Genomic DNA, 26,599 nt, shown 5'->3' with positions numbered 1-26,599 from the left:
CAACATGTCCTCCTGAAAGCCGACACCTTCCTGAGTGGATATTACCATGACTCTGTAGATTCTGTCTCTCTCATCCACACACACACACACACACACACAAACATAAATGGGAAAGAAAGCAGACGTTAACAATGCTCTGAGATACTCTTAGACTTTGTTTTTGTGTAGGTGTGTGTGTGTGTCTGTGCGCACATGCCCTCTCGCTGTACACTATAAATGATGAATCTTTTATGCTCCTTCAGGTGTTTCCTTGCTTCACCTGGGCTTCACCTGTACAGTAGTGAAACATGGCCTGCATGTTCGTGTGTGTGTGTGTAGAGTCTCCACTTTCTCTCCCTGCTGTCTCATTGTTTCTCCACTCTTTTGTGCCTCTCATCCTCTATGTTAGGATCGGGATAGCTTCCTTTGAAACCAGTTTGCAGAAACTTAAGAGACAGGAGCACAAACACAATGGTAAAAACTGTGGTTTCGGCACATAAGCACATAACTTGAAGACTGGCAAGAGGGATTCGCGGCTCACATGATCTCGTGATCTCACATATCCAGCTGCCTTGCAAGGCGAGAGGCAGAAGATACTTCTGTATTGCCAGAGGGCGGCAGAACAACAGGTTTATAACTTTTCTACCGGTCATATCTTGGTGTTGACTTTTTATTATGAAGACATAACATATAGGGAATGTTGGTAACTTTAGCTTTAGCCCAACAAAATGGCTCTTTCAGAGCAGCTGAGTCTGTTAGCTGCAGGCTTAAGTGAAACCTCGTTGTGTAACAGTAAAGATATTAAAACACCACCATCCAAATAAAATGCACATGGTAAAGTTTGCAGGGTGTCCCACAAGGCGTCATTGATGCATATTTGTGTCAGTATACAGCTTTAGCCTCTATCTCACTCTCTTCCACCCCGTCTTCCCCCCTTTTCTCACTTAAAATGAACGGTGAGGTATAAGCTGGCTAAAAAGAAAAGACAGTATGAGAGACAGAAGAGAAAATGCCGCTGAAAAGAAGAAAAGAGATGATGGAGGTAAAAAGAAGGAGGCGAGCAGGTGTGCACAGAGGGAGAACACAACTCGGCACAACAGGAGGTCACTGCCAGGAGATGCAAGCCTCCTCCTCGCTGTGCATCTCTCTCTCCATCTATCTCTGCCTCTATTCTTCTTCTTTCTCTTCCTTCCTTTTCATTCACTTTCCCTTCCCGCTCTCTGACAGCTCGTCTGTGCTACCGTCTCGCCAAAACGCCTCACAGGCTGTGTGTGTGTGCTATGCACTGCCGCCCTGCTCCAGTTCTTGCACCACACAGGCAGCCTAGGTGTGAATGTGTGTGTCCTCAACAATGCTTTTCTTTTCTGCCAGCTCTGCAGTCTGACATAGAAGATTTTTCAGCCGCGTGCTCTCTCTCTCCCTCAGCAGTCAGCATTTTGGCATTTTCTCAACGCGCTCTGTCATCTGTTGGCATGAATGGGCCGCATATTGTTGTGTGTGTGTGTGTGTGTTTATCTGGCTGGTTTGTCTGTGTTTGTGCAGGAAACCGCGAAGGTGGAAAACAGCTCATTTTTCTATCTTAGAAATTGCACAAGGCAGCTTTTTGATGTGGACACGCGTGAGTCGTCAGCTAGATCCCTTCAATCGAGTTCAAAGTGTGAGCCCAAGAGCGGTCAAGTCTGAAAGAAACAATGGTTGAGTCCTCTCCCAAGACAAAGTATAATTCAGGGATGTAATCAGCGTCTGTTTTAAGTTCTCACTCTGTTGTTTGGGTGTCACCTGTGTCATACCCTCGTGATTCACTCAGGAGTATGCATTTGATTTCAATTAAAGCTTGTGAGGCAGTGTTGGAAGAAGTATTCAGACCCTTTACTTTAGTAAAAGTAGCAATACCACCCTGTGAAATTACTTTACTACAGGTATAAGTCCTGCAATTAAAACCTTACTTAAGTAAAAGTATGCACGAATTGTGGGCAAAAATTCATTGTTGCTGTACCGTGAGAAAGACGCATCTCTAGCTCAGAAAACAGAATTGCTTTCAGCTTTGTGCCAGTTTTTTAATATAGTTTATTTATCTTTAGGAGCAGGAACATTTCCCTCAACCACGAAGGAACACTTAATCCTTCAGTTTCTCAGTAATATTCAATTTGGAGATACGTGCTTTTCACAGGACGGGAAGGGTGTGAAAAATTGTGATCTGAAAAGTAACTAAAGCAGCCAGACAAATGCAGTGGAGAAAAAAAGTTCAGTATTTAGCACTGAGGTGAGGGATAAAGTAAGGAGTTGCATAAAATGTAAATTCTCAAGTAAAGTGCAAGTACCTCAAACTACAGTACTTGAGTAAATGTATGTAGTTGCAATTCACCACTGGGGATTGATACAGAAATATGCAAAGAGTGTGATTTCCTCTGATGTTGTTGAAGGCCTGTACATTTAAAACAGTAAATCAATTAGTAATACAAACTTTATTTTGGAAAACTTAAAAATCAGGCAACTTCCTTTCAGATCCAGGTGAGACTGTATCGATTGGCTGACCACACCACTGGAAATCTACCTCGTCAACCCCACCGACCTACAAGTCATGACAAACCCACGCTTCCAATTTCCAAAGATACCAAATGTGTCGGCGTGAGATTTGTGGAAATGTTTAAAAATAAGAATCAACTGGAACATCTCTGTTTGATTGACTGGTGATGCCGTAAAAATTCTCATTCGGTTTGAATGATTCACAAACGTCTTGTAGCTTAAATGAAGATACAGAGTTGACTGTATATGTGATATCATCAGACAGAGTGGAATAAGTTGCATTTTAAGGCGTTATTAACTGTTGCAGTGTGGGCTGGATCACAACTCCCCAACTCTTTTCTTGTGTGATTTATCTTGGGAGACATATTAGCAATTTCAGTAGCCTAATCCTGTCTCAACTGTACTCACAAAAAACATTGACTGTTTCAAAAGTCTGGATGAAGCTATGTGAGACCAGCGCCCATGACCAAGACAAGACTGAGTCATAACTCCTGTTAGACGTTTCACAGAAAAACCAATGAAATATCGACAACGCTGAATGAAATGCACAAACAGCAGCAAGTGGGCAAACCATCAAGGGAAAGATTACTCATCAGTGGCTGAATGTGCTGTCAGAATTTTCTTTCTTACTCATCGGCTGCGTTCCCCAACCAGATGCATAAGTCCAAATGTAGGCGCTCTGCATTTTATTGATGTCATCAATATAAAATCTGAATTCAGGGAAAGTCACCAAAAGTTGGGAAATAGTGAGAGTTGTGGAAAGACAGGAGGATGGATCTCCATATGTTGTATTCACCAGTGTGTGTGTGTGTGTGTGTGTGTTAATTTCTCCAGGGAAGGGATCAGGAGACCAGTGTAGTTTGACCAGCAGAGCTCCAGGGCACCAGGGGGAAATCGGGGCATCCAGCCCAGCCTCAGTGGCTTCTCCCTGGGCTTCCTGATCAGGGATTCAGCCTCTCCCAGGGTTCCAGTCCAGTGCCAAACGAGGCCAGCCAGAGATCTCTTAGCTGCTTTATGTCCTCCGAGGTGCCAAACATGGCTGGTCTGGGCCAATTTATTAGTTTAGAATCCCACTATATTCTTCAACCAGATGAAAAAACATTGTGGTTATGAATTTTCAATTGACAAATCAGTCTAGCCAATCATAGTTCAATGACTTCACTACACTTTAGCATGTTGAATGTGTCGGTTTCCACAAAGTAAAACCAGAAGCAAACACACTGAAACTCACCAGAAGTTTGGTGTTTTCCCACTCACTCCTCCTCAGTAACGTCGCCTGTTGCTGTTGTTTTTAAAGCAACCGACTAAAAAGAAACTTTGAAAATGATATAGAAGAGTTTAACACACCATTAGCTTAGTGCCCATGCCTATTAACAAGTTAGCTTGGCAGTACATGCTAACTGGCTTTAGCTTAGCGTAGTGTATTGCATTAGCGTAGGTTTATAAGATAACTTTACACCATCTACCGTATGGGGAAATGACATTAGCGAGTTGTTTTAGTGAAAAACATGCTTAATTTTGAGTTACATCATGAGTATAAGCTAAATTGGGCACATTTGCATTACACAGTGACAATATCCTTTGCTTTACATTATAGATCTGATGACTTTATCTGAATCCATTATATTGGCAGTATGTTCACATATAGGAGGAATATCAGTGTCTCTCAATATACTGTAAATACCGCAGCAAGCTAAGATAAGAAAGCATAAATATATGTGTAGCCACTATATGCACACAATATATTAATATAGGCCTTTGGTGGCGTAGTGCAATATGACACCAGACATACAAGACACACTGTGGACTGCATGAACAAACAGACATATTACAAGTTAGTGTATGTACAATAAATGGGGAGAGTGAAGAAGAGAGTGTGTTTTCACATCATCCCGGTAAAGAGACGAGGGAGTGTGAGAACAGCTGGGCGCCCTGCTGGAGAGAGAGAAGAGGAAGATAGAGGCATAAATGGCTGATGAATCTGACTTTCAGACTGACAGAGAGAAACCGAGGGAGGAAAGAGCGACAGAACAAAGCCGATAGACGTGGAGAAACAGATGGCGATACAGAGCGGGGAGAGAGGGAGAGAGGCTGGGAGAAGGAGGGAGAAAGAGACACAGAAAGACTGGGGAGGAGAAGTATAGAGAAGATATATTTAGAGAGAGGGGGAGAGTTTTAGCCTCCCAGCTAGAGGCATGACTCATCTTCTGCCAGCTGACAGAAGGATGGATGGAGGGAAGAAGGGAGGAGATGGACAGAATCAGGGAGGGGGGGGGGGGTGAAAGAGGAGAGGGGAGAGCGAGCGTGACGGAGACGGGGGACGCAAGAAGGGGAAGGGAGGGAGGAGGAGGAGCTGTCGTAACATGTAAGCAGAAAAACACAAAGACACACATGTAAAACCACGAGGCCTCTCCAAAGCCCCTCTCAGCTGCTTCCAAGTCCCACTGCATTTCCCCCATGGGTGTGTGTGTGTGTGTGTGTGTGTGTGTGTGATACGAGCAGTAAATTTCCCCGCAGCCAGCTGCGTTTGCCAGCTTGTTTGCCCCACATGTGTGTGTACATATGTGTGTTTTTGGAAAAAAGGAGTGAAGGAAGGGAGACAAAGACACGGAGAGAGAGGCGCGTCTGTAGCACGGCGAGCAGGTAGAGCCGCCGTCGTGGTCGCCTTTGTAGTTTGGAGCTCTTTGGTTCTCACAAACGCGTCCGTATGTCTGCGTCAAGTTGGCGTGTACATTTTTTTTTTTTTTTACGAGAAGTGGTGAGATGGCTGACATGAAAATGTATTTATTGCTGTCACTGACACCACAGAGAGCAAACGATAGATTTAAAGAGTGTATTTCAGAATAAAAGCCACTATAAACCCTTTATTAAGCAGGGAGAATGTGTTTTGGCTTGGTTTGCAGTATGGGAATGACTATGGATTATACAGTATGTGTTGAATTAGTTTTGAGATATTTACCACTCCTTCTTACAGTGTGTTGGCAGTGGTGGAACGTACGTATACTCACTTAGGACAAATCTGTGGTACTTGTACTGTGAGTACTCTATTTTTCTTCATAGTAAGCAAATGTTGTACTTTTTATTTGATATGTGACAGCTGTAGTTACTTTGCTGATCCGGGTTTTACACACAACACACAGCATGAGCTTAATTTAATACAGTCTGTTACCATACATTAAACTACCCAACACTATATAAGATTATTAGTATATCAGCTCTACCTTGACCAACTAAATCAGTAAAATGCTATTTACACTTTAATGCATCTGTTATAATAAAATGCATAATAGTTTAACAGTCGCAGGGGCCATTTTTCTGAATTTAGTGTATTTTCATGATGCAGTATTGCTGCTTCTGCTGCAGTAAAAGATCTGAATCCTTCCTCCACCACTCCTGTTTTTAAGAAGGGGACTGAATTTTGACAAGCTAGAAAATTGTTGCCTAGAAGTTGCAGAGAACTGGGTGAACGTCTGAATGTCCCATTTAGAGGCGGCTCAGGTTTGGCGTGAATGATGCATCTTTGTATGTCACGTCCTTCAGAGAAACCAGCCCCTGATCTGGTATACAAGTTTAATCCTTCCTGTAAAATCTGCCACGAGCAGGTACCATAAAAGTGGTGAACTCGCCGCATCTAAATCATCCTAATTCTGCATGAAAATGTCAGCGTTTTAGAAAAAATTAGCATGATTCCTCCTGTTACTTCACTACGCTTCCTTTTATGTCTTTTTCACTCGAGGGTGATCAATTTTTTTTATAAGTGACAGTCATTTCCAGAAATTGATATTCAGCATTTTGGCTGGAGCAGCTTCCACGGGGCTCGGCTCAGAGCTCATCAGCCCACCGCAGCTGGTGTCCCTGCAGGACAGAGCTGGCTGGTGCGCTCGCTGTAGTCTGGCACTGTAGGCAATAAAAAGTGAGGCTGCCGTTAATCCAGAGAGGAGCTGCCGACTTTCTCAGGCATTGCTCCCTGTTGCATGGCTATTGCTCATATCCTCCAGGGACAAGTCCTCTCTCGCTGCCTCTATTTCTCTCTCTCTGTCTCTGTGTATCCATTACTTGGACACTCCCTCTCTCTTTCAGCCTCCCTGCTTTCGCTCCCACCTCCTTCTTTCTTCATCTCTCTTGGTCCAAGTTTTGTCTCCGTGTCCTCACCCCTCCCTGCCTCATTTACCCCCTCCTCCTTTCAGCTGAGGAGCGTACTGTGGCTGAACTGCTCCTCCTTGTGTTTCAACAGGCACATCACAAGTTTGTCAGTTAAAACCGGCTAACCAGAGCAGCGTGGCTGCTGCAGTCCAGTATTTCTGAGGCCCTGGGTCGCGTCCCAGAATAAGCTGCTGGCCTGTTTCTCTTTAGTTCCCGAATGATGGGACAACCAGTGTGTTTTAATTAGCTGAGTCCTCAGGAGGAGAAACCTATTTATTCAAATTTGGCTCTTAGATGTCTCAACCAAAATACAGATCATCTGGGAATGTGAAAACATCAACAGTATAAACAGGAATTTTAATAAGATAGAATATTGGAAACTGTATCCTTTATAAACTTAATGCAAAACTCTACAGGTAAATAGGGTAAAAGGTTTTAACTGATAGATATCACCATGAATCTCCCACAACTGATTACTTACATCAGACAGACATTATATTTGGTATTGCAAGTTTTCTGAAATGTTATGTTTAGACATGCAAATGTGGCTTTTATGATTAAATATGCACTAATTTGCTAGTGTTTCCAGAACAGAAATGAACATTGGATAAAGCCAGCTTCCAAATTCCTCCCTCATTTTATTGACATTTTAGACTCGATGGTATTTAGAGTGGGAATTTTTATCACTCCATAAATCAGAAAGTACTGTCAGCAGACATCAAATCAATTGTTTTGCCTTGTTTTTAAGAAGTAAATGTTCCATAAATCTATGGAATGATCTATGAACAAACATCTCTGTAAAGCCCTTCAGAATATAGTAGATAGACGTAAAAGTGGGAAGTTTGGTGTGTTTAGGTGCTCCAGAAGTGGAGATTTCTGGCTCAGAGTGTGTGAAAACACTCATTTTGAGAAAATCACCTATTAATATATGCATTGTAAAATTCCATATACTTTTAGACACAAAAAAGACACTGCAGGTGAATTTGGTACAAATTTCTGTCACCATGAAGCTTCCCCAGTTGATTATTTACATGAAAACAATATTTTTTTTCTATTTCAAGTTTTCTAAAGTTTTATGTTTAGATATGCAAACGAGGTAGTACCTTTTAATTGAAGGACCTGAGTACTTCTTCCACCATTGTCCTCAAACATTAATTTGGTACTCAAAATGAGGAACTTTGTCCATCACATGAAGACCAGGCAGACTTCTGTCCTCAACCACAGTTAAAGACACCAGGATGTTGAAAATTCAACACTGGATGTTAAAAAGCTTGTGATCAAACACCTTTCAGCTCAGCGTTCAGTGTTTCGTTCTGTCGGATCTTGTATCACAGCAGCGTAACCCTCCTTGGCTCCTTGGTCAATGTCCTGTTTAGCAGCAGCTGAAATGTCCATCATAATGAAAGGCCGGGACACGGCAGTGACTCATGATAATTACAGACAAATCAGCAGCAGCCCTGTTGTTAAATGTGCGACAGTGCCCTCTATTGTGCAGCACTGCAGAGACTCTGGTGAGACTGGCTCTGTTCATGCACAGGTCCCTTAAGGCCCAACAACACACGCAAAAGCATCATTTTTTCATCCACTGGTCAGTTTTGAGATTTTGCGCTGTTTTGCTCCCATAACATGTCCTCTTTCAGACTAGTGAAGAAATACACACTTAGGTGTTTATTTCTGTTCAGATTTCTGTTCTGGACTTGTATTTGTAATCAGCACATATTTAAGTAAAGTACAGAAGGAGAGCTGCAGAATGTATTTAAAGAATCAAAGTAAAAGTGCTGCAGAAAAATAGCCTCTGTGACACATGCATTAGTATTATATATGACTTTATTAGATTGTTACTGATGCATCATTTAAGTAAGTTTTTGCAGTTGTTGCTCACCGAGGTGGAACTAGTTTTACTACTCTACAGTTTAGTCCAGTGCTTCGAAATCTAAGGGTTGGGCCCCTCCGGTAGGTCACAAAATGAATCTGTGGGGCCATGAAATGATTAATGTGGTGGAAAAGAAGAAAAACAAAGTTCTGCTACACAATCTTTTGTCTCTAATCTTAAGAAATCTTGATTATTTTACCTCTTTGGGATTAAGAGCTCTCAAGGTTGGAACTACTGGTTTAATCTTGAACAGTATTTTCAGGAACAAGCATTCAGAGCTTTGACTGAAGTAAAAGTAGCAGTACTACAGCATGAAAGTCCTGCATTCAAAATAATACTGTAAATGTATTAAGTACTGAAAGTAAAAGTACTCATTATGCAGAATGGCCCATTTCAGAACCACATATATTACTGGAGTTCATCACTTTAATGTTGCAGCTGATAGCTTTATATACTGCTGGGTATAACCATGATCATAGTATATATCATAATTTACTATCTGATTTATTTTATGCGTATTAATAATCTAAATCTGCAAAGTAAGTCAAGATATCAAGTGAATGCAGTGGAGTAAAAAGGCCAATATTTTCCTCTGAAATGTACTGGACTAGAATTGTAAAGTAACAGGATGGAAATACTCAAATAAAGTACCTCAAAATGGTACTTAAGTGCAGTTGGCACATTTCACTGGTATATTTTATTGTTTATTTTTTAGTATATTTTTATTGCCTTAGTATATTTTCATTCTGGTATATTTTTAATTGCATTCACGAATATTTTTATTGCATGTTGGTTTATTTTATTGTAGTTCTCTTAATTTTATTCTTTCTAATTTTTCTTATCTTTCTTATTATCTTATTTCTAACATGGGGGTTGCAATGTAAATTTCATTGACATGTCATGCTCAATGACAATAAAGACTCTTGAATCTTGAATCTACCTGAGTAAATTATGTTGGGAGACGTCAATGTTTTTTACCAGATGAGGGCGATGTTGTCGTAGTAACTTGTCAGCATTTGCTGGAGCAGCACAGGACGCATCACCTCCTCTGAACGGAGTCCACTGTAGACGGCGAGAAGAAGAAACCAACATATGAGTCATTCCATTCAGCCTCGGGGTCACTTACTGAGTGATCGGTTGGACCAGTTTTAGTGGTGTCACATATTATAATTACCTCCCTGTTTCCCAATATGTGTCCTGTCTCATTGTGTCATTGTTTATTCACTCGCTCAACCTGACTTTGACCCGCCCACAGCAGAATATCAATCAGATGTATATTGTAAGCAGCCAGTTAGATCACTTCACAGTGCTGTGTGTGCGTACTTGCGTGCGTGCGTGCGTTCGTGTGTGTGTGTATGTGTGTGAGAGAGGACGTTTAGGGGCCCCGAGAGATGAAAGGTGCGCTGTCTCTGTTGCTGCGGGTCTTTTATCATGCAGAGACGAGGGACATCCGACTCTCCACTGCGAGAAACACCCACAGAAAGACGCGTTTGAACAGAATGTGAATGAGAAAATATAACAGAATAAAAGCAGAGGGACTTTTGTCCGTGAGAAACAATGCAGAACCCGCTTAAATATACTTTTATTTTCCATCTGACCAGGTTTCTACGCACGCAAAATATGCATCAATGAAAGGCAAAACGGGTGTATTATTCAGGCATTTGTCTGAACACAATGAACTAAATAAACAGGATATTTCAGGAGCGATTCAGAGCAAATTAAAGCGATAACTGCGTAATTTGACGTAATATTGATTTCTTTGGTTATTATTGAACTTGACGACCTTCTTGGTGGCTTTTTTTGTTCTTATTGGTCTAAACAGGCTATACTTAAACTAATAATCGTATAATGCTTTTATTGATGGGTGTTTTTGGAACCTCGGAGTCCAATTTCTCCAATTTTTGAGGCCCCGGTCAGATCTCCCCCTGCGTCCACCTTTGGTTGTGGACGCACTCTTTTGAGAAGCACTGAGTCAGATCAAAGAGCCTGTTCCTCCGCAGGTTCACCGCCCACCGACCCAGCTCAGTTTGTCTTTGACCGGGATATGAATTGAGGAGCGCTCGCTTCAACACGCCTTTTCTTTACTGCCGGACTTTTCAGGACTCCTGACCGTCTCTCTCTCTCTCTCTCTCTCTGTGTGTGTGTGTGTGTGTGTGTGTGTGTGTGTGTGTGTTCGTGCGTAAATGTGTGTGTGTGTGGAAGCAGGGCGGGGGTTGTGGTGTGTTGCCTTTTATTTTCTCAGACCAAAGGAGAGGGGATTAGACGATTTGGAAGCACTCACCTTTTATTCAAACAAATCATTCACTTCAGCCAATAAAAGGAATTTGACGCGCGTGAACTTTTTTTTTTTTTTGGAGGTTGATTCAGGTTTTGCAAAACGTTCAACCCCCATCACTCATTGTTGGAACTCCAGTGTCTCTCCACATTGTCCTTTATGTGTAAGGCCCAGTCCCATTCCTCTCATCTATTATAGTTCGAGATTTTATACTTTGAAACACTCTCCTGTCCATATTTTACCCATTTGACTGCACGTGCAAACATAAATATGTCCCAAAAAGCAGCATCATTAATTGATCACTTGTCAGAAATGATGGACGGCACAGTGACTAATTCCCCACTGATTTCGCCCACTTCACATCCCAAGCATTTGAACGCAACATAGCAGGTGCTTCCACTCTTTTAGCTCAACATTGACGCGTCCAATACCCATTTGATGAACCCTGCGCACGCACATGCGCGCGCAATGCATGGCCAGTGAGGGAGGGAGGGTGCTGAGGTGAAGTCGGGGTGAGAAGAGGAGGAGTGTAGGCTAAAGAGAAAGAGAGAGATGTGGAGCGGCCGTGAGGGGACAGGAAGGGAAAGGAACAGTCGCTTTGCTGGTCAATTAACGTATTAATCGTGTTAATCTTTCACCAAGACAGCAGTGGAATCAGTGTTCACATCATAGTTTTATTTTATTTTTAAGATAAGGGAGAAATAGCATTGTACTTTGCTAAAAACCCAGATACCAAACCACTTTACGCACGACTTTGACTTGATTCACAGGCAGCCTCTGACCTTTTGGGGGAAATTCTGCTGTAATCTCGGACCAGCTATCGACTCTCGACCACAGCGAAGCTACGTGGAAACTACCTTTTTTGGTTTTTCGTCCTATTTTAATGGCAGTTTCGTTCTTATGGTTGTAAAGGCTGGAAGGAAAAGACAAGCGCACTAAAAGAAAACTGGGGCAAAAACACAGAACACACGTGAGTTGGACTTTGGGTCCAGACCCAATCACCCGGCAGGACTGAGCAGAACGCCTCCTTATTTTTCATTCATTTTGCCCATATCTCAACAGCGGAGCACTTTGCCCAGCGCCGGCTGTGAGGCGGTGACGCGGCGGACCATGGACAACAGGCCTGTCCGGAGAAGGCGAGCCGGTGCGGTGCGACATCTGCTGCTGGCAGCCGCCTTCCTCGCCTGCAGCTCCCAACTGCTGCTGGTGGATGCCAACTCATGGTGGTGAGTGACTGACTGATCACTGGTGGCGCATTGATTTCTTTTTTGAAGGATATGTTCAGTGGTGCGTGCGCGTTAGAAGCATGTGAACTATGACCCTGGAGAGCCACTGCTGACAGATTTTTTTTTTGCTCTAAAACGTTTGATACCAGCTTTAAAACGTGTTTTCAAAAGTTTCTTTTCTCATCGTATCCTTCATATCTTTTCTCTTTACTGCTGTTGATAAGATGACAAATGGAAAAAAATGCAAACTATAGACTTTGTGTTGCCTCTTGTGTCTGTGTGTGTGTTTTGGGGGTGATGTTCCAGTCGTGTGGTAGAGCACTAACAGTGAATGGAACAAATGTGAAGGCTCTGTCACAATATTTACCCTGGCTTAGCCCCAAATGGTGCTGCATGGCGGCCTGCTGCTGCGCCTATAGGCCACACTTGTGCTTGACTTACACAATGCGACAATGCTATTGAGATCCTTTTGGGGCGATGTGGTGGAGGGTGTGTGCAGGTTCGTGGGTGCATCTGTCAGTTTATGCGGAATCAGAATAGATGGGACAGTTTGCCCTTCAATCGCACACTCAGCCATGCAAACACGGTCAAAAGACAAGACCCCTGTAGCTCAAATCCCGCCGTAATTTCATAAATTCTTTTATTATAAAACATGTGATAACTTGGTAACACAGACCTTCCTATGGCTCTTAAGGTGGGATCCATCTTCACACAGTTTTGATTCCCCTTCATTTTGAGAGCCTTTATGGCCATGGAAGGGCACACCTCTGTCACACCCAGTCATGTTTGCTGTGTATGAGCACAGTTTGTCATTTTTATTGACACAAAAGTGATTCAAACTGTAGAAAAAAGGGCTGGAAAGGAAACACGAGGAGAGTGTTAGCAGTGATGAACACCAGAGGAGTCTATTTATCTGCACTTTATAGGCCAGTCGTACTAATAAACTTGTGTCTGAACTTTGTCCTCCGCAGCGCCGACCTCCTCTCAGAGGCAGTCGTAGATCACAGAAATCCTGCCGCTTCTCTCTGAGCTTAACAGATAGAGTTTACTGGTTTGAATTTAGACTAAATATGGCCTCTGTCTCACAGGTCACTAGCTCTGACCCCGATCCAGCGGCCAGAAATGTACATCATCGGAGCTCAGCCTCTCTGCAGTCAGCTGTCTGGTCTCTCTCAGGTAACTCTCTGTTATTTTGGGGGTTTTGTGCCTCTATGGCATCGCCAAAAAAGGCACCCTGCCTCTGAGGAAATAGATAAAAGGGAGAATTTCCCCACAGGGATCATTTAAGTATCAAATTATTAACGTGCTAATCTCTGCTAATCTCTCCTGCGCCGCTGTGCGGTTTGCAGGGCCAGAGGAAGCTGTGCCAGCTGTACCAGGACCACATGGTCTACATCGGAGACGGAGCCAAGACTGGCATCAAGGAGTGCCAGTACCAGTTCAGGCAGAGGAGGTGGAACTGCAGCACTGTGGACAACACGTCTGTGTTTGGACGGGTCATGCAGATCGGTGAGTCCCCTGTCTGATGAGAGATCAGGAACAGCTCAAGGAAAGGTTATAGTTGTCTGAAAAGACCTGTCAACCAGTTTGAGAGTGATGGCAGCCCCCATTTAAGTTTTTTCTTCTTCTTTTTTTTCTCCCTCCAATTCTGTGCGATTTTGTGTTTTTTATGTTAATATCCGCAGAGTTTCTGTTTTAAGACAATTACACAAAAAAGGAGGGATTTATTGGAGCATGCAAAATCTCAGATGTTACTGTGAACTTTGTTTGGCAGGCACCATTCATGACCCCTGATCAAATGAGAAAGATCCGTCAGTGGCAACAGCTGGATTGTGTTATTGACTATTTTGAAATATAGAACAAGCGATGGCAAAAGAAGTTGTAGAAAGAGTATTCAGTTCTGTAACTGCATTCTTTGTTTCACATTTATTATGATTATTAAAGGCACAGTCCACCCCAAAAGCAAAAATACACACTTCCATCTGCACAGGGATACAGTTGGAGGATTTGGTAGAAAGAAAGTAGTTCCTACATGAAGCTGGTCACAACAAGGTGAAGATCTCTAGAAACAGACATTGCTGCTGAGCTTGAGTTTCATCCAGTTCCATCATATTCAAGAGAAGGCTGACTTCTCCGCAGCCGATATCTCCAGAACTCAGCAACACACGCCCAAACGATCTCGATGCATAGATAGCACAGCAGGTAGGACGGAAAAATGTGTCTTTGACTTTGGGGTGAACTGTCCCTTTAACACCGCAAGCGCTTAGACGGGTCATGCAGATCGGGGTGTTGAATGTTTGACAGGATAGGAGGGGTCATTTGAGGTCAGTGAAATAACAGGCTGAAATAATAATACACTGTACCACATGTTATGAGTCAGACAGTAGCCTAAAACTGAATCTGGAGCAGAGCAGAGAGGGCCGGCAGAGATACACTGATACCTGATACACTGATCATACAGCAGAGGGTCAGGGTTTGGAAGAACAGACTTATTTTGGACGAGGTCGTGCAAAGAAATGACATTAAAAAACACACTTAAGTTACAGCAAACATACAGGATAGATACTAGTTCAGTAGAACGCATCAGTGTATTCCACATAATATTCCCAGAGAGACTTACAGCAGGCTGTTAAAGACCACTCACCAGGGAATAAAGTCTAATTGTTTTTATTTATCAGGCCAGTTGTCCTAATGTTCCTGTATTAGACATTTTCTTCACAACATTAGTCTGTAGGATTACAGTAGATTCAGCTATTTTAAACAAATACCCCAAAAATACTGGACTGCTTTTTAAAAGGCCTGTTAATTAACATTAATCACATTTCATTTGCTGATTTTGGCCTAAACACTGACAACCAAATTTTTTTTTTTCCCGAAAGTGAAAACCAGCTCGCTTGTCACTTTGCGCATGCGCAATGGAAAAACGAAGACGCGTAAAAAGCAGACAATTAAGAGCAAAAAACAAAACAAAGAAGTGTCATTTGTGCGAAGTATTAACGCAGTAGACGTTTTTAATGGTTTCGAAACGTTAACACAGCAGTGGATTATGCAGCAGTGGCTCGGATCCTGAGATCCTGGATCAGTTTCGTGAGCGTCTAATTCCCAGCGGGCGATGTGGGAAAACGCTCATCAACAAGTACGTGTCAGATCCGCTGCGGGCAGTCAGACGAGGTGTTTGCTGCTCGTCCTCTGTCTCCGTGCCTCTCTGCCGGCACGGCTCTCTATTGACAGTCAGTCTATCTGCAGGTTTAGACGGAGGTGTGAGCCGGTCCATTGTCCCGCGGCCCCTCTTTTGAAATGCGCTGATGAGCTGACACCGAGCCGGCAGATCCGGACCTGCTATTTGAAGTCTGGCCTCCGCGGTCTCATAAACCAGTCGGCCTCTCTCTCTCTCTGTCTCTCTGTCTCTGCGCTGCATAATATGCATGCAGCATCCTGATGCTCCTAAAACCTGAATATAGAGCTCACACGCCTCAGATCTGCATGCAGACCTGCCTGTCTGCCTGCCCCCCTGGAATATAATAGTAAAACACTGACAGGGAGCATTTTACTACACAATGACTACTTCTACTTTTCACACTTGAAGTACATTTTGCTAATAGTTACATACTTTTACTTTTAATGTGATTTTGAATGCAGGACTTTTACTTGTAGTGGAGTATTTTCAGTGTGGTATCAGTACTTTTACTGCAGTGAAGGATCTGAATACTTCTATTATATCCTAGCATGGAAGAAGTATAGTAATACAACAATAAAATCACAACTGATCATTACTGACTCACAATGATCAGGTTAAAGAAATAATTAAGTAGGATAAATATAAGAATGACAGCATTTATTCCTGATTTTATTTTATTGGTTTATTTATTGTTTGCATACTTAAAACTGTAATTGAGACCAAATTATCTTAAAAGGCTAATTTTTCATCTGCTGTCAGCCTAAAAAGAGAATGAGGGAGTGTAATAGTCAAATATTTGAAGTAGAATACCTTACAGTATGATAAAACATTAATAATCAGTTGAGGTTGACCACCTATTGGTGTTATTACAGGAAAATTAAAGCACTAGAGAAGCATTAGAGGCCAAAAATATCATCTGTAGCAACTAAACTAAAAAATACCATTGTGTGTAAGACCGCTGAACTCATCTCCGAGAAGGGCAAACATCCATTTAAGGGAGAAACTTCACCCTATAAAAAGTCAAACACTGAATCTGAGTCTAGCGAAGTCTAGGCTCTCTGCTGTTCACATGCAAATGTTCAGCTTCACCTCCTACCTGTCAGACCGCCATCAGCTTTGTCCTCCGTTCCTCTGAATGGTTTGTGTATTAATGCGTGGAATCGACATGCAGGCCGCGCTGTGTATTCCACAGAGTTACATGGTGTTAGCGAGCACAAGTCATTAATGTGGGCTCATCTGTTGAGAGCGATGCATCGAGGCAACTGACAGCAGTCTGGTGCAGATGTTTTCTTTTTGTTTATTCAGTCAGGATCCATAATCTAGCTTTAGGGCTCAACTTTAACATTACAGATACGTATTTAACTATGTGTGAATGACTATTTACATTATCTGCATGTGGGTCTTAGTTACTAGTTAAGTTGCTAGCTGAGTGCAGAACTATCAGCTAATAAATTCTGATATATACTATTAGAGGTGAAGCTACACAGCAGCATATAAAGTCATTTTAAGTATGAAGTATATTTTGATACTAATACTGCTGAAATGCAAGATTTTACTTGTAACAGAGTATTTCTGCACTGTAGTACTGCTACTTTTCAATTAATTTGTCCAAGATTTGAGATCTTAATGCAATGAGAAGGATTTATTGTGCTCACTGCAGTGAAACAATTAGCAGCAACATATTTATACTGAAAATGTGTGGTTTATAATAATAATCATCAGAATGAGCTGTCAGCAGTCTTTAGAGGGACAGTTTATTAGAGGAGTTCCAGTGAAAAGTGTTGACGCCGATTAAGTAATGTGTTATAATGTGGGTGAAGTCGGCCTCTAACAGCAGGGTTGACGGGCCACAGCGAGGACAGGTAAACCCAAAGTGATGTGTTCACTTCGTTAAATGCTGCACGTGTCTTATGGGTCACTGAGCTGGTATTTAAAGCTGCTGAGTTTAACCAGGTACAGAGTCAGAGCCCAAAATCACAGCTATTGTCCATTGTTAGGTGAAATGGGTGTGGGGCTGTTTGCTCTGTGTGTGTGTGTGAGTGTGTGTTGGGGGGGTTAACCTGAGCAGTTACCAGTGTTTCCTGTCATTGAACACACACCTTAACTACAGCACTAAATAAAAAGCATGGTGACCAAACATAGCTTTCTGTGTGTGTATGCGTGCTAAGTGTTCTCTAACAGTTTTAAAATATCAGCGGACGTCCTGATTAAAACTTGACCTAATATGGAATCTACGTCCTCCTCTCCGTCAGGCTCCAGGGAAACGGCCTTCACTTACTCCATCAGCGCAGCCGGCGTGGTCAACGCCATCAGCCGGGCGTGCCGCGAGGGAGAGCTCTCCACCTGCGGCTGCAGCCGCGCAGCTCGACCCCGCGACCTGCCGCGCGACTGGCTGTGGGGCGGCTGCGGCGACAACGTGCACTACGGCTACCGATTCGCCCGGGAGTTCGTGGACGCCAGGGAGAGGGAGAAGAATTACCCACGCGGTTCCACGGAGCACGCCCGAACACTGATGAACCTGCAGAACAACGAAGCAGGCAGACAGGTACGGCAGACAAAACACACTTGATGCTTTTTGTTCCCCATGCAGATTAAGCTTAGAGGGCCCCTCACTCCATCTTTATGCCTGCAAGGAATGTGTGTGTGTGAGGCGAGGTGGCCCCCGATCGCCTGACCTGGCAGTATTTGTGAGTTTGTGTGTGTAAGTTATTTATTGGGAGGGTCCAAATGGTATAACTGCTAACGCCCTTGGAGTCTGGCTAGGTCACCAGGTCAAAGCACATTCCAGCACACTAACACACACACACACACACACACAAGCTCACACACACACAAGCTCACACACATAAATGCAACAGCACAACAGATGATAACATGTAATTGTATGATGAGATTTCAGAGAGGGGAATTGTGCAAGCAAGCAAGACTGATGGATGGTTTCTGAGGGATTTTGGCCCACTCAGGTTGCCGTACAGCAAAGATTTGTTGTTCCAACCTTGATGTTGGAGTTAAAGTCGTTTGGAAATGCTTTCAGGTGAGGAGGGCATTAGAAAAAATGCACTAAAAGAAACCTTTCACCTTCAACTGAGCTGTACACACACACACAAACTGACATACACACACACACACACCTCCCTCGTAAAAGGTCCATTTGCCCGTTCTGGTACACACTGGATCAGGAGAATGTGTTTATCTTCAGTTAGAGGAGCTTTGTTTAAGCTGTTTGCAAGACAGAGACGTTGTGTGTGTGTGTGTGTGTGTGTGTGTGTGTGTGTGTGTGTTTGTGTGTGTGTGTGTGTCTGCTCCATATGATTTGTGTGAGAGACAGTTAGCCTGGTTTTGTGTGTGTATCAGGGGTCAAAGGTGAGGGTCTGGAGAGGTTGTGTTTCTGCTGAGGGTCCCATTGGGGCTATAGGAGAGTGTATGAGAGAGACAGATCTACTGCTACAGCCTTGTATTACACACACACACACACACACACACACACACAGTTCTTCTGCCTCTCAGTAGCATACACACACTCCATTGAATGACTTTTCCTCCTCTCTCCTGTTTGATCCCTGGTTTTTATTGTTGTCTGTCCATCGAAATGGAAGAGAGGAGAAGAGGGAGATGAAAAGGAGGAGAGGAAGACAGCCTCTCTCCTCCTCTTCATCCCTTCTTCTCTCTCTCTCTCTGTTTCTTTCGTGGACGCGCCGGTTTGTCCTAAGCGGGATTTGTCTTGCTTGGTTGAACAAGGCAAACCGCAGGGCTTTTGTGGAGGTGACAGGGGCGTGCCGCTCGCTGTGTGTGTGTGTGTGTGTTTCAGTGTGTGTGTGTGTGTGTGTGCGCTCAGCTTCATTTGATTTGTGTAAAAGGCGGACAACGTGGTCGTCTGTGTGTACAAGCGTCTGGAGACAGAGACGCAGGGTGAGGGATGGACCTCCGTCACACTCCCCCGACTCTCAAAAGACCTACACACACACACACACACACACACACACACACACACACACACACACACACACACACACACACAGCCACGTAGGTCCACTGTCTCCGTTTCACACAAATCAAATGAGGCCGGGCTTGTCACATAGGGACCAAAACAACTCGATGTACATTCCCAGTCTAAAGACAGTAACAGGCCTCTGCCCTGAACACAGACATGAACTTTCAGATTCATCCATCAACCTGTGGATCACTTTGTTGCTTGACAACCAGACTTGATCCTTTTGATTTGGAAAGACAACATTGTATTAATTACATCTAAATGGTACAAAATAAAACATAAACTGTATAGATTTTTCTATTTGCTGAAGCAGTATAGCTATAAAAAGTGATGTTTCAAGCTTGTGACACAGTAGCAGATACAGGCTATTTATAAGGCGGTGTCAAACAGTGTGAGAGAAACGTTTTCTTCTTCTTTGTTCCGATGCAGCGCTCTCATGTAATTTTCAAAAAATGATCTTGTCACCAAGTTTGATTTACAAGCAGCAGCATTTCATTACAAAGACCGGAGTTTCTAGCTGCACTCCACAACGCATTTTCTGCAGTGAAGTCGGCTGCATCGCAAATTTGCTTCAGAGGGCTTTACGGCATGCAAGCCTGCAGTTCAGACATGGAAAAACTTCCAGAAAGCTGTTTAACAGGAGAAAAAGTTAAGAAACCACAGGGAGAGCAACAGAGGATGTATAAATAACAGAAATAGTGTGACTAATAGATGGATTCATACAGTATGAAAAGTATAAATCCAAGAAAATATTTATTTCCCTTGCTTTTTTCAACAAAAGTTGAGGTTTAATGTCATAACATTATTTTTAATTGTAAGAACAAGGAGATCAGGCAGGACAACATGCCCCTCTTCTTGGCTATCGTTACTCCTCATTCATTGCTTATCCTGTCACAAAGGGTGGGCTATTTTCTCTGTTTCTGCCCCATTCTAGTACTGACTCCACACACACACACACACACACACACACACACACACACACACGGCTCCTAACCCCTAACCCTGTCTGAGCAGAACCTATTGTGCCTGACACAGAGACCGTGTCTCCTCCATGGATGACTGCCCGTGTGTGTGTGTGTGTGTGTGTGTGTGTGTGTGTGCGTGTGTGTGTGTGTGTGTGTGTTCATCAGGTCCAGTGTCGCTGCGCCCAGGAGGCACGACCCACCAAATAGCTCAGTGTGACGCTGGACACACACAGACACATACAGTACATGCATGGTTAGATCTGACAGCATGAGGTTATTGGCAGCCTGCAATAATAACATTAATGGTGATGCGCTGTTTCTATAGCGCCGCTCGAAGGATGTGGCTCAAACAAATGAATCGAGAAATGTGCAGAATAACAGCAGCGACACCTGAAAACATAAGTAATGAAATAAAAGACGACACACAGGGAAAAGACTCGTTAAAAGTTAGCTGAAATAGATCTGTTTTAGGTTGTTGCTCATAAACTCCTGCTGATTTTGCCTTCAAAATGTTAACACAATGTGAGGCCATAGATAAAAAAAGAGTTGTATCCCTAATTTTCTCATTACTGTGGTTTTGAACCTCTAATAAACCCCACAGTGGGGGATCTGAGAAAAACGAAGGCTCGTAAGACAGCTAGGAGTCATAAAATATAAGGATTTTTTTCCTGGTGTTGTGTGTATGAAACTAATCCTTAGTCTCCCATTAGCTTGTCTCTCTGGGAAGGGAAAGAGAAAATTGCCTTTTATTTTCCATTTTAGTTCAGACTTTTGCTCTCTCAGGAGCAGAGCCACAAAAACCCTCAAAACAAGGCTTCCACCTTCACAACATGTCATTGTCCTCTGCTCTCCGCGTCTGTCTGAGGGGGTCACAGGGGTCAAATCTCAGGATTGGAGGGTGCCGAGAGCTATGCCTGCTGGGTAGTAAAGTAGAGGACAGGGGAGCAGGAGGTGGGAGGTGGAAGGTTGAGGGTCGGGTCTGTTTGGGATGCAGGGGTTAACAGAGGTGAGGAGGTAATTGGGAGCGGGCAATGTGAGGAGGCAGGGTGGTTCATTTGTGCGAGGGGAAAATCAGAATATAGTCAATTCAGCAATCAGCTGTTGATGTGTGTGAGTGTGTGTGGCTCCTGTGGTGCAAACACAGCATAAAGCATGATCAGTGACAGCACGGCACATGGTATAATACCTGTGTGTGTTATGTGGTTCGAAGCCTGCCTGGCCGACGTGGTGCAGCTGCATGAGTGAAGGGCGCCCCCTAAAGTCCACTGCTGCAAGGACCATAAATCTTGTATTTCCTGCTCTGTTCTTTTTAAGCATACCCATATGTTAAAAAATGCTTCATAAGGTTGAGACCCAGCCAGACAATTTGCAGTTGCTCAGTAAAAATGCATGAATTTAATAGGGCAATTTGGAGGGTTTTTTTTGGTTTAAAATAGGGTGTTTAGTTAGGAAATAATGGCAGGATTTTGCAGAATTTAATGAGAACTATGTTTCTATTGTTAGACTTTTAGTAAGCTTGTCTGAAATAATTTTAATGAGAGAAAATTTGGATGAAAGTCATGAAAACAAGTGAAAAATGTGGTTCTGCTATGTGATCTCTCTCTTATAGGACAATTCCACTGCAAGCGACACACTTTATAGCTAAACGAATGTCATCTCATAGTATAACTGTTATTTTAAATAACTGCTTTCTCTGTGTGGGAGCTACGATTTACAAGAGAGCCACATTTCTTCTGCCTTCTATTCTCAGTCAGCTGTTTGTTTTAGTTTGGTGGAGTAGTCAGAGTACAGAGCATATGGAGCAAAGATCATTTCCTTGTTTTTGCATTTTTCTTCTATTTTGCTGCACATTTTTACAAGAGAGGGATTTGCATCAGTGCACAGAAAACCAGAGACAGGAACTTTTCTAGATTTATTGCTGTATAAAGATATTTTCGAGCCTCAGGAGGTGTAGCAGTGCATATTATAAGTGCACAGCTGGCACATGTGGATCTTGCATGCAGTTTCTGTCCCATCAGCCATTATTCATTTTCTGTTCCTCCCATTTAATTTGGCAGCTGCAGCCTTAAGAAGAAAGGTGGTAATGCCTTCATTTCACACCAAATCACATGAATTCCACTAGTCAGAGGCTCATATGGCAGTTACTGCTGTAGGCCACCCTGCTAAGCCAGGCTAGTTAGCTTTTAGCCAGACTAGTTCAGCTGTTTAGCAGAGATTTAGCTACTGTCCTGTTAGCTGTGTGGGTTAACAACCAAATAAAAAAGTCAAAGTCTATTAATCAAATTTGATAATTTTCAATTAGAATGACAGCTCATGAAAAAGCTAATTTAGCATTAGCCGGGGCTAGCAGTGGCTGTCTCCATAGCGTGCTTATACATGACGTAGCCTAGCTCTTTTAGCTGCCTAGCTAGTTCTGTTCTTGGCAGAACTGCAGTTTGGTTTTATATTTATCTCATAACAACTGTATTTTTACACATTATTATTAAATTACAAATTTTCGAGGCCTAGACTGTCAAAAGGTCAGATTCTGGTCTTTGGCCAATATGTATTTACTGTGCTTTGGCTTTGTAGGGCAGAATTAACTAAAATCATTTAAATCTAAGTCTAATAAGTGTTTTAATACATGTCTATTATCTGCATTTATCTTGATTTTTCGAAGGGCAGTTTGTTGAGCACATTTATTCTGCATTACTTTGCTGAGTAGTTGATGGGAGAGAGTAGTTACCCACGCTCACCACTAGATGGAGGCAGCGCAGCAGCAAATACAGTAGATCTACAGCACAGCATGTAGGTTTCACACTGTGCCAGGGGTCTTAATGTGCTGGCTCAGAGGTCCGGTTCTGTCTGCAAGACAATTTCCTGCACGTGCATTTTTAATTTTTTCTCATTTGTCTTTCTTACGGTGCTTTTATTGTATAATAATCATTTACAAGGAAGTCAAGCTAACACACACACACACACACTGTTTCTTTCTAAACCTAAAAGCAGACAGCTGTAAAAAAGAGTGACAGCTGGTTATTTTTATGCAGCTTTGAATGTGACTTTAATGTGTGAGTTTATATTGGAAATCTATTTAAATTTATAACACCTCTGTCTTTTTCTCTCCACCAGGCGGTCTATAACCTTGCAAATGTGGCCTGTAAGTGTCACGGCGTCTCAGGCTCCTGCAGTCTGAAGACCTGTTGGCTGCAGCTGGCCGACTTCAGGCGTGTTGGAGAGTACCTGAAGGAGAAATATGACAGTGCGGCTGCCATGCGCATTGGACGCAAGGTAATAAACTCAGAGCAGAGTGTATTACCCCCAAAATAATCCTAAATCATTACACCAACTTACTCTTTCTACACGTTGTCCCTACCAGGGCAAGCTGGAGCTGGTAGACAAGCGCTTCAACACCCCGACCCCAGAGGACCTGGTCTACATCGACCCCAGCCCCGACTACTGCCTTCGCAACGAAACCACAGGCTCTCTGGGCACGCAGGGCCGCCTCTGCAACAAAACCTCAGAGGGCATGGACGGCTGTGAGCTCATGTGCTGCGGCCGAGGGTACGACCAGTTCAAGACCTACAAGCACGAGCGCTGCCACTGCAAGTTCCACTGGTGCTGCTACGTCAAGTGCAAACGCTGCACGACGCTCGTCGACCAGTTTGTTTGCAAATAGCACTGGAAGGGGATGAGGAGGGAGGAGAGGGAGAGCCGATGAAGAGGAGTGACGGATGGAAGAGAGCAGGGTGGATTTTCAGGGTTGTGTTCAGGATAAGTTAGCAAACACAATTTCAACGTTCTGTTTCCTTCTCTCCTCCATTTCTAAACCTCCTGCCGTTTCTCATTAAGAGCAAAAGCTGCATAACAGCTGCATGGCCATATTTTTTTAGAAGAATAGAAGAAGACGAGATGGATGGGAGGATAGGAAGCGAGGAGGAATATGATTTCTTCCTTGCTTTTTGGACGAGACATTTTTCAGCAGAGGTTCCTGTCACTTTCTGCTGTCCTGTGTTGTATCCTGATCACAACCCTGAAGGAAGGAGGGACGGGAAGACGGAAGGACGAAAAATGGATGAACAAAGAAGGACATCAAGGATAACGGACCCAGAAAGTGGATCGACTGGATCCTGGAAAGGTGGACACATGCAATAAGTGTGATAACAAAGAAATGAGAGAAGAAATAAATATATAATTAAATAATAAGTAAACATACAACTCTGATTGTTATTTAAAGAGGCTCGAACAAACCTAAGGCACAGTTTGGACCCATAAAACTCAGCCCTTTTGGAGTTTGAAGCCATTTGATTGTTGTCAACGTGTATCTTTCAAAGAACCTTTGACCTTTAACCATGCAAGAGTAATTGTAGCATACGTGAGTTGTGCTGACGTCGCTAAAACACACTTGCAGTTGCGTGCACCAGAAATGCAGAAAAGTCCAGACTGACAGGCGGATGAGGAGAGGGATCACTTATCGGGGGCGCAAAGCAGAAAGGGAATAGAGACAAAGGGGGGAGAAGCTCAATTATGTGATTGTTTTTCAAGAATATTCAGGAGCCACGCAGCTGATTGGGAAACTCAAGCTGTGAGTGTGGATTTCCGCTAGAAAATGCATGAAAAGTGCAGTAAAAACACTTAATCTTCAAGTCAAAAAAGGACTAACGACTTACAGGACACACTCTGTCCATTTGTCTCCCTGTAACTACTGCTGTTAGAGCAGATTTCCAGCACCTGTGAGCTGACAAGTGTGTCCGTGCAGGTTAATGAGGCTCGCCGGCCGCCGCCATCTTGACGACCGCCGCCGTTTAAAGGAGCAGCTCCGGCTCCGTGACCTTCATCTGACAGTGAAGTGAGCAGAACCTCCATTAGTGAGATTAATGTGCTGTATCCGCCTTAATGAACCCGCACTAAGAGACACGTTCACTGCGAGTGCGCCTCTTCATCTCATGTCCTTATGCAACTTGTTAAGTCAACAAAAAGCCCTGTGGTGTCTGTTTGGCGCTTGTGCCACCAGTTTAACGTTTTATGATAGTTAACCATGAGTTTTTGCAATTTGGATGGGTTGGGTTGAGATTCTTGTAAGAGTTTGGTGTGATCCGATCGAAGGTGGAGAGGACAAAGTGGACGGAAGAGGACTGAATGTGTTGAAAAACAGAGAGGACTGCAATTTATTATGTGCTACTTTAAAACAGAGTAGTAGATCAGAAAAGAAGGTATATTTTATTATTGTTTTTCATCCTGTTTTCTATGTTTTATACATGAGCATTATTGTGTATCCTTTTGATAAACTAGTCTTCGACAATGAGGCGTTGTCCTGTTTTTGAGTCTGCTGCAGTTCTTTTCTGAGACGACCAACACTTTCACTCTGTTTCCGCACATCTGCACACAAGTCCGTCATTTAGAGGCTGTTTTGGAAAATTACGCCGCTGTTGCTAAAGAGGGAAGCAATGCAAGAAACTGATTTACAGTAGTGCCATTTACAGCAATCAAGTTATAAATGGAAGAAAAAATCCCTGTGTAATAAAAAAGGAACTGAACATAAGTCATTCTCAGTCATTCTAGACTGAAGCACTGGCTAAATGTCTGACCATTTTTATTTCACTAATTGTAATGTACAGTATTTTTGTGAGGTAATAAAATACTATACTTAAATTATACTTGTTAAAGAATGTACTAAGTATACTCTGTGCTATTTTTGTCACCTTCAAGTATACTTAAGTGGTGCTCAAGTAGCCCTTGAGTACCACTTGAGGAATACTTGAGTATTACTTGAAGTGAAAATGCTAAATTGGCACAACCTTTACACCAGTGAAAATCAGGATTTACAAGCGTTCAAAACGCACTTGCACTACAAGCGTATTATATCACCAGTGTGTTGAAAATATACTTAAATATACTTAAAATGAAGTGAAATGAAAGAACACTTTGTGTCTTTGTGTGTGACCTCTGAAAAAACACATCAGCGAACGCTATCCCCTGTACTACAACAGATATTTGTAATTGTACTGAATGATATTTTAGGTGGTCTAAATTCACTTATTCTGGAGAAACAGAAACAATTTTTCTGATCTTCTAAAACGAAATGTTCCCATGTTGATTAAGGCTCACTGACAAATACAATCAAATCATCAAAAAATGGGAATTTGTTCAACCCTTTACAGATTATTAGTCCAAGATTAATTTTCTGGAATTTTTTCCAGTGAAGTTCCTTATACCTGCTCACAAATAGCATTTTTCTATTTTGACACATATATGAAAACCTCTCTTCTAAATAAAACTGCCTTGACTTGACAACTAATAAAATAATCCTGCAAAACTGAATCTAACATCCATCGTTTATCTTTACATTTAAAGTCTTTGGCAGACAATCCTCAAACCCATTAATCATGATTAATGAGTGCAGTTAAGCTCAATTATCTGTGTTGATCAATCATATCAGTATTACAGTGGTAACATGAGCAGAA

General features: G+C 42.8%; 1 protein-coding gene across 2 annotated transcripts in view; it reads left to right on the top strand.

Moving 5' to 3' along the window:
* wnt5b (wingless-type MMTV integration site family, member 5b) overlaps nucleotides 1-25,440 on the top strand; it is an 82,278-nt gene extending 56,838 nt beyond the window's left edge. For both annotated transcript variants that reach the window (XM_041963523.1, XM_041963524.1), the window contains 6 exons: nucleotides 11,859-12,022; nucleotides 13,111-13,198; nucleotides 13,372-13,531; nucleotides 17,453-17,745; nucleotides 23,268-23,426; nucleotides 23,515-25,440. In XM_041963523.1, coding sequence (XP_041819457.1) covers nucleotides 11,907-12,022; nucleotides 13,111-13,198; nucleotides 13,372-13,531; nucleotides 17,453-17,745; nucleotides 23,268-23,426; nucleotides 23,515-23,814 — 1,116 coding nt within the window. In that variant the 5' untranslated portion in view covers nucleotides 11,859-11,906 and the 3' untranslated portion in view covers nucleotides 23,815-25,440. The remainder of the gene's footprint in view (nucleotides 1-11,858; nucleotides 12,023-13,110; nucleotides 13,199-13,371; nucleotides 13,532-17,452; nucleotides 17,746-23,267; nucleotides 23,427-23,514) is intronic.
* Nucleotides 25,441-26,599: the final 1,159 nt, after the last annotated feature.

This window comes from Chelmon rostratus, chromosome 22 (assembly GCF_017976325.1).
Source record: "Chelmon rostratus isolate fCheRos1 chromosome 22, fCheRos1.pri, whole genome shotgun sequence".
In the NCBI taxonomy this organism is placed as follows: Eukaryota; Metazoa; Chordata; class Actinopteri; order Chaetodontiformes; family Chaetodontidae; genus Chelmon; species Chelmon rostratus.
Note: the sequence above shows the minus strand (reverse complement) of the source record. Positions and strands in the feature narration are given on the sequence as shown.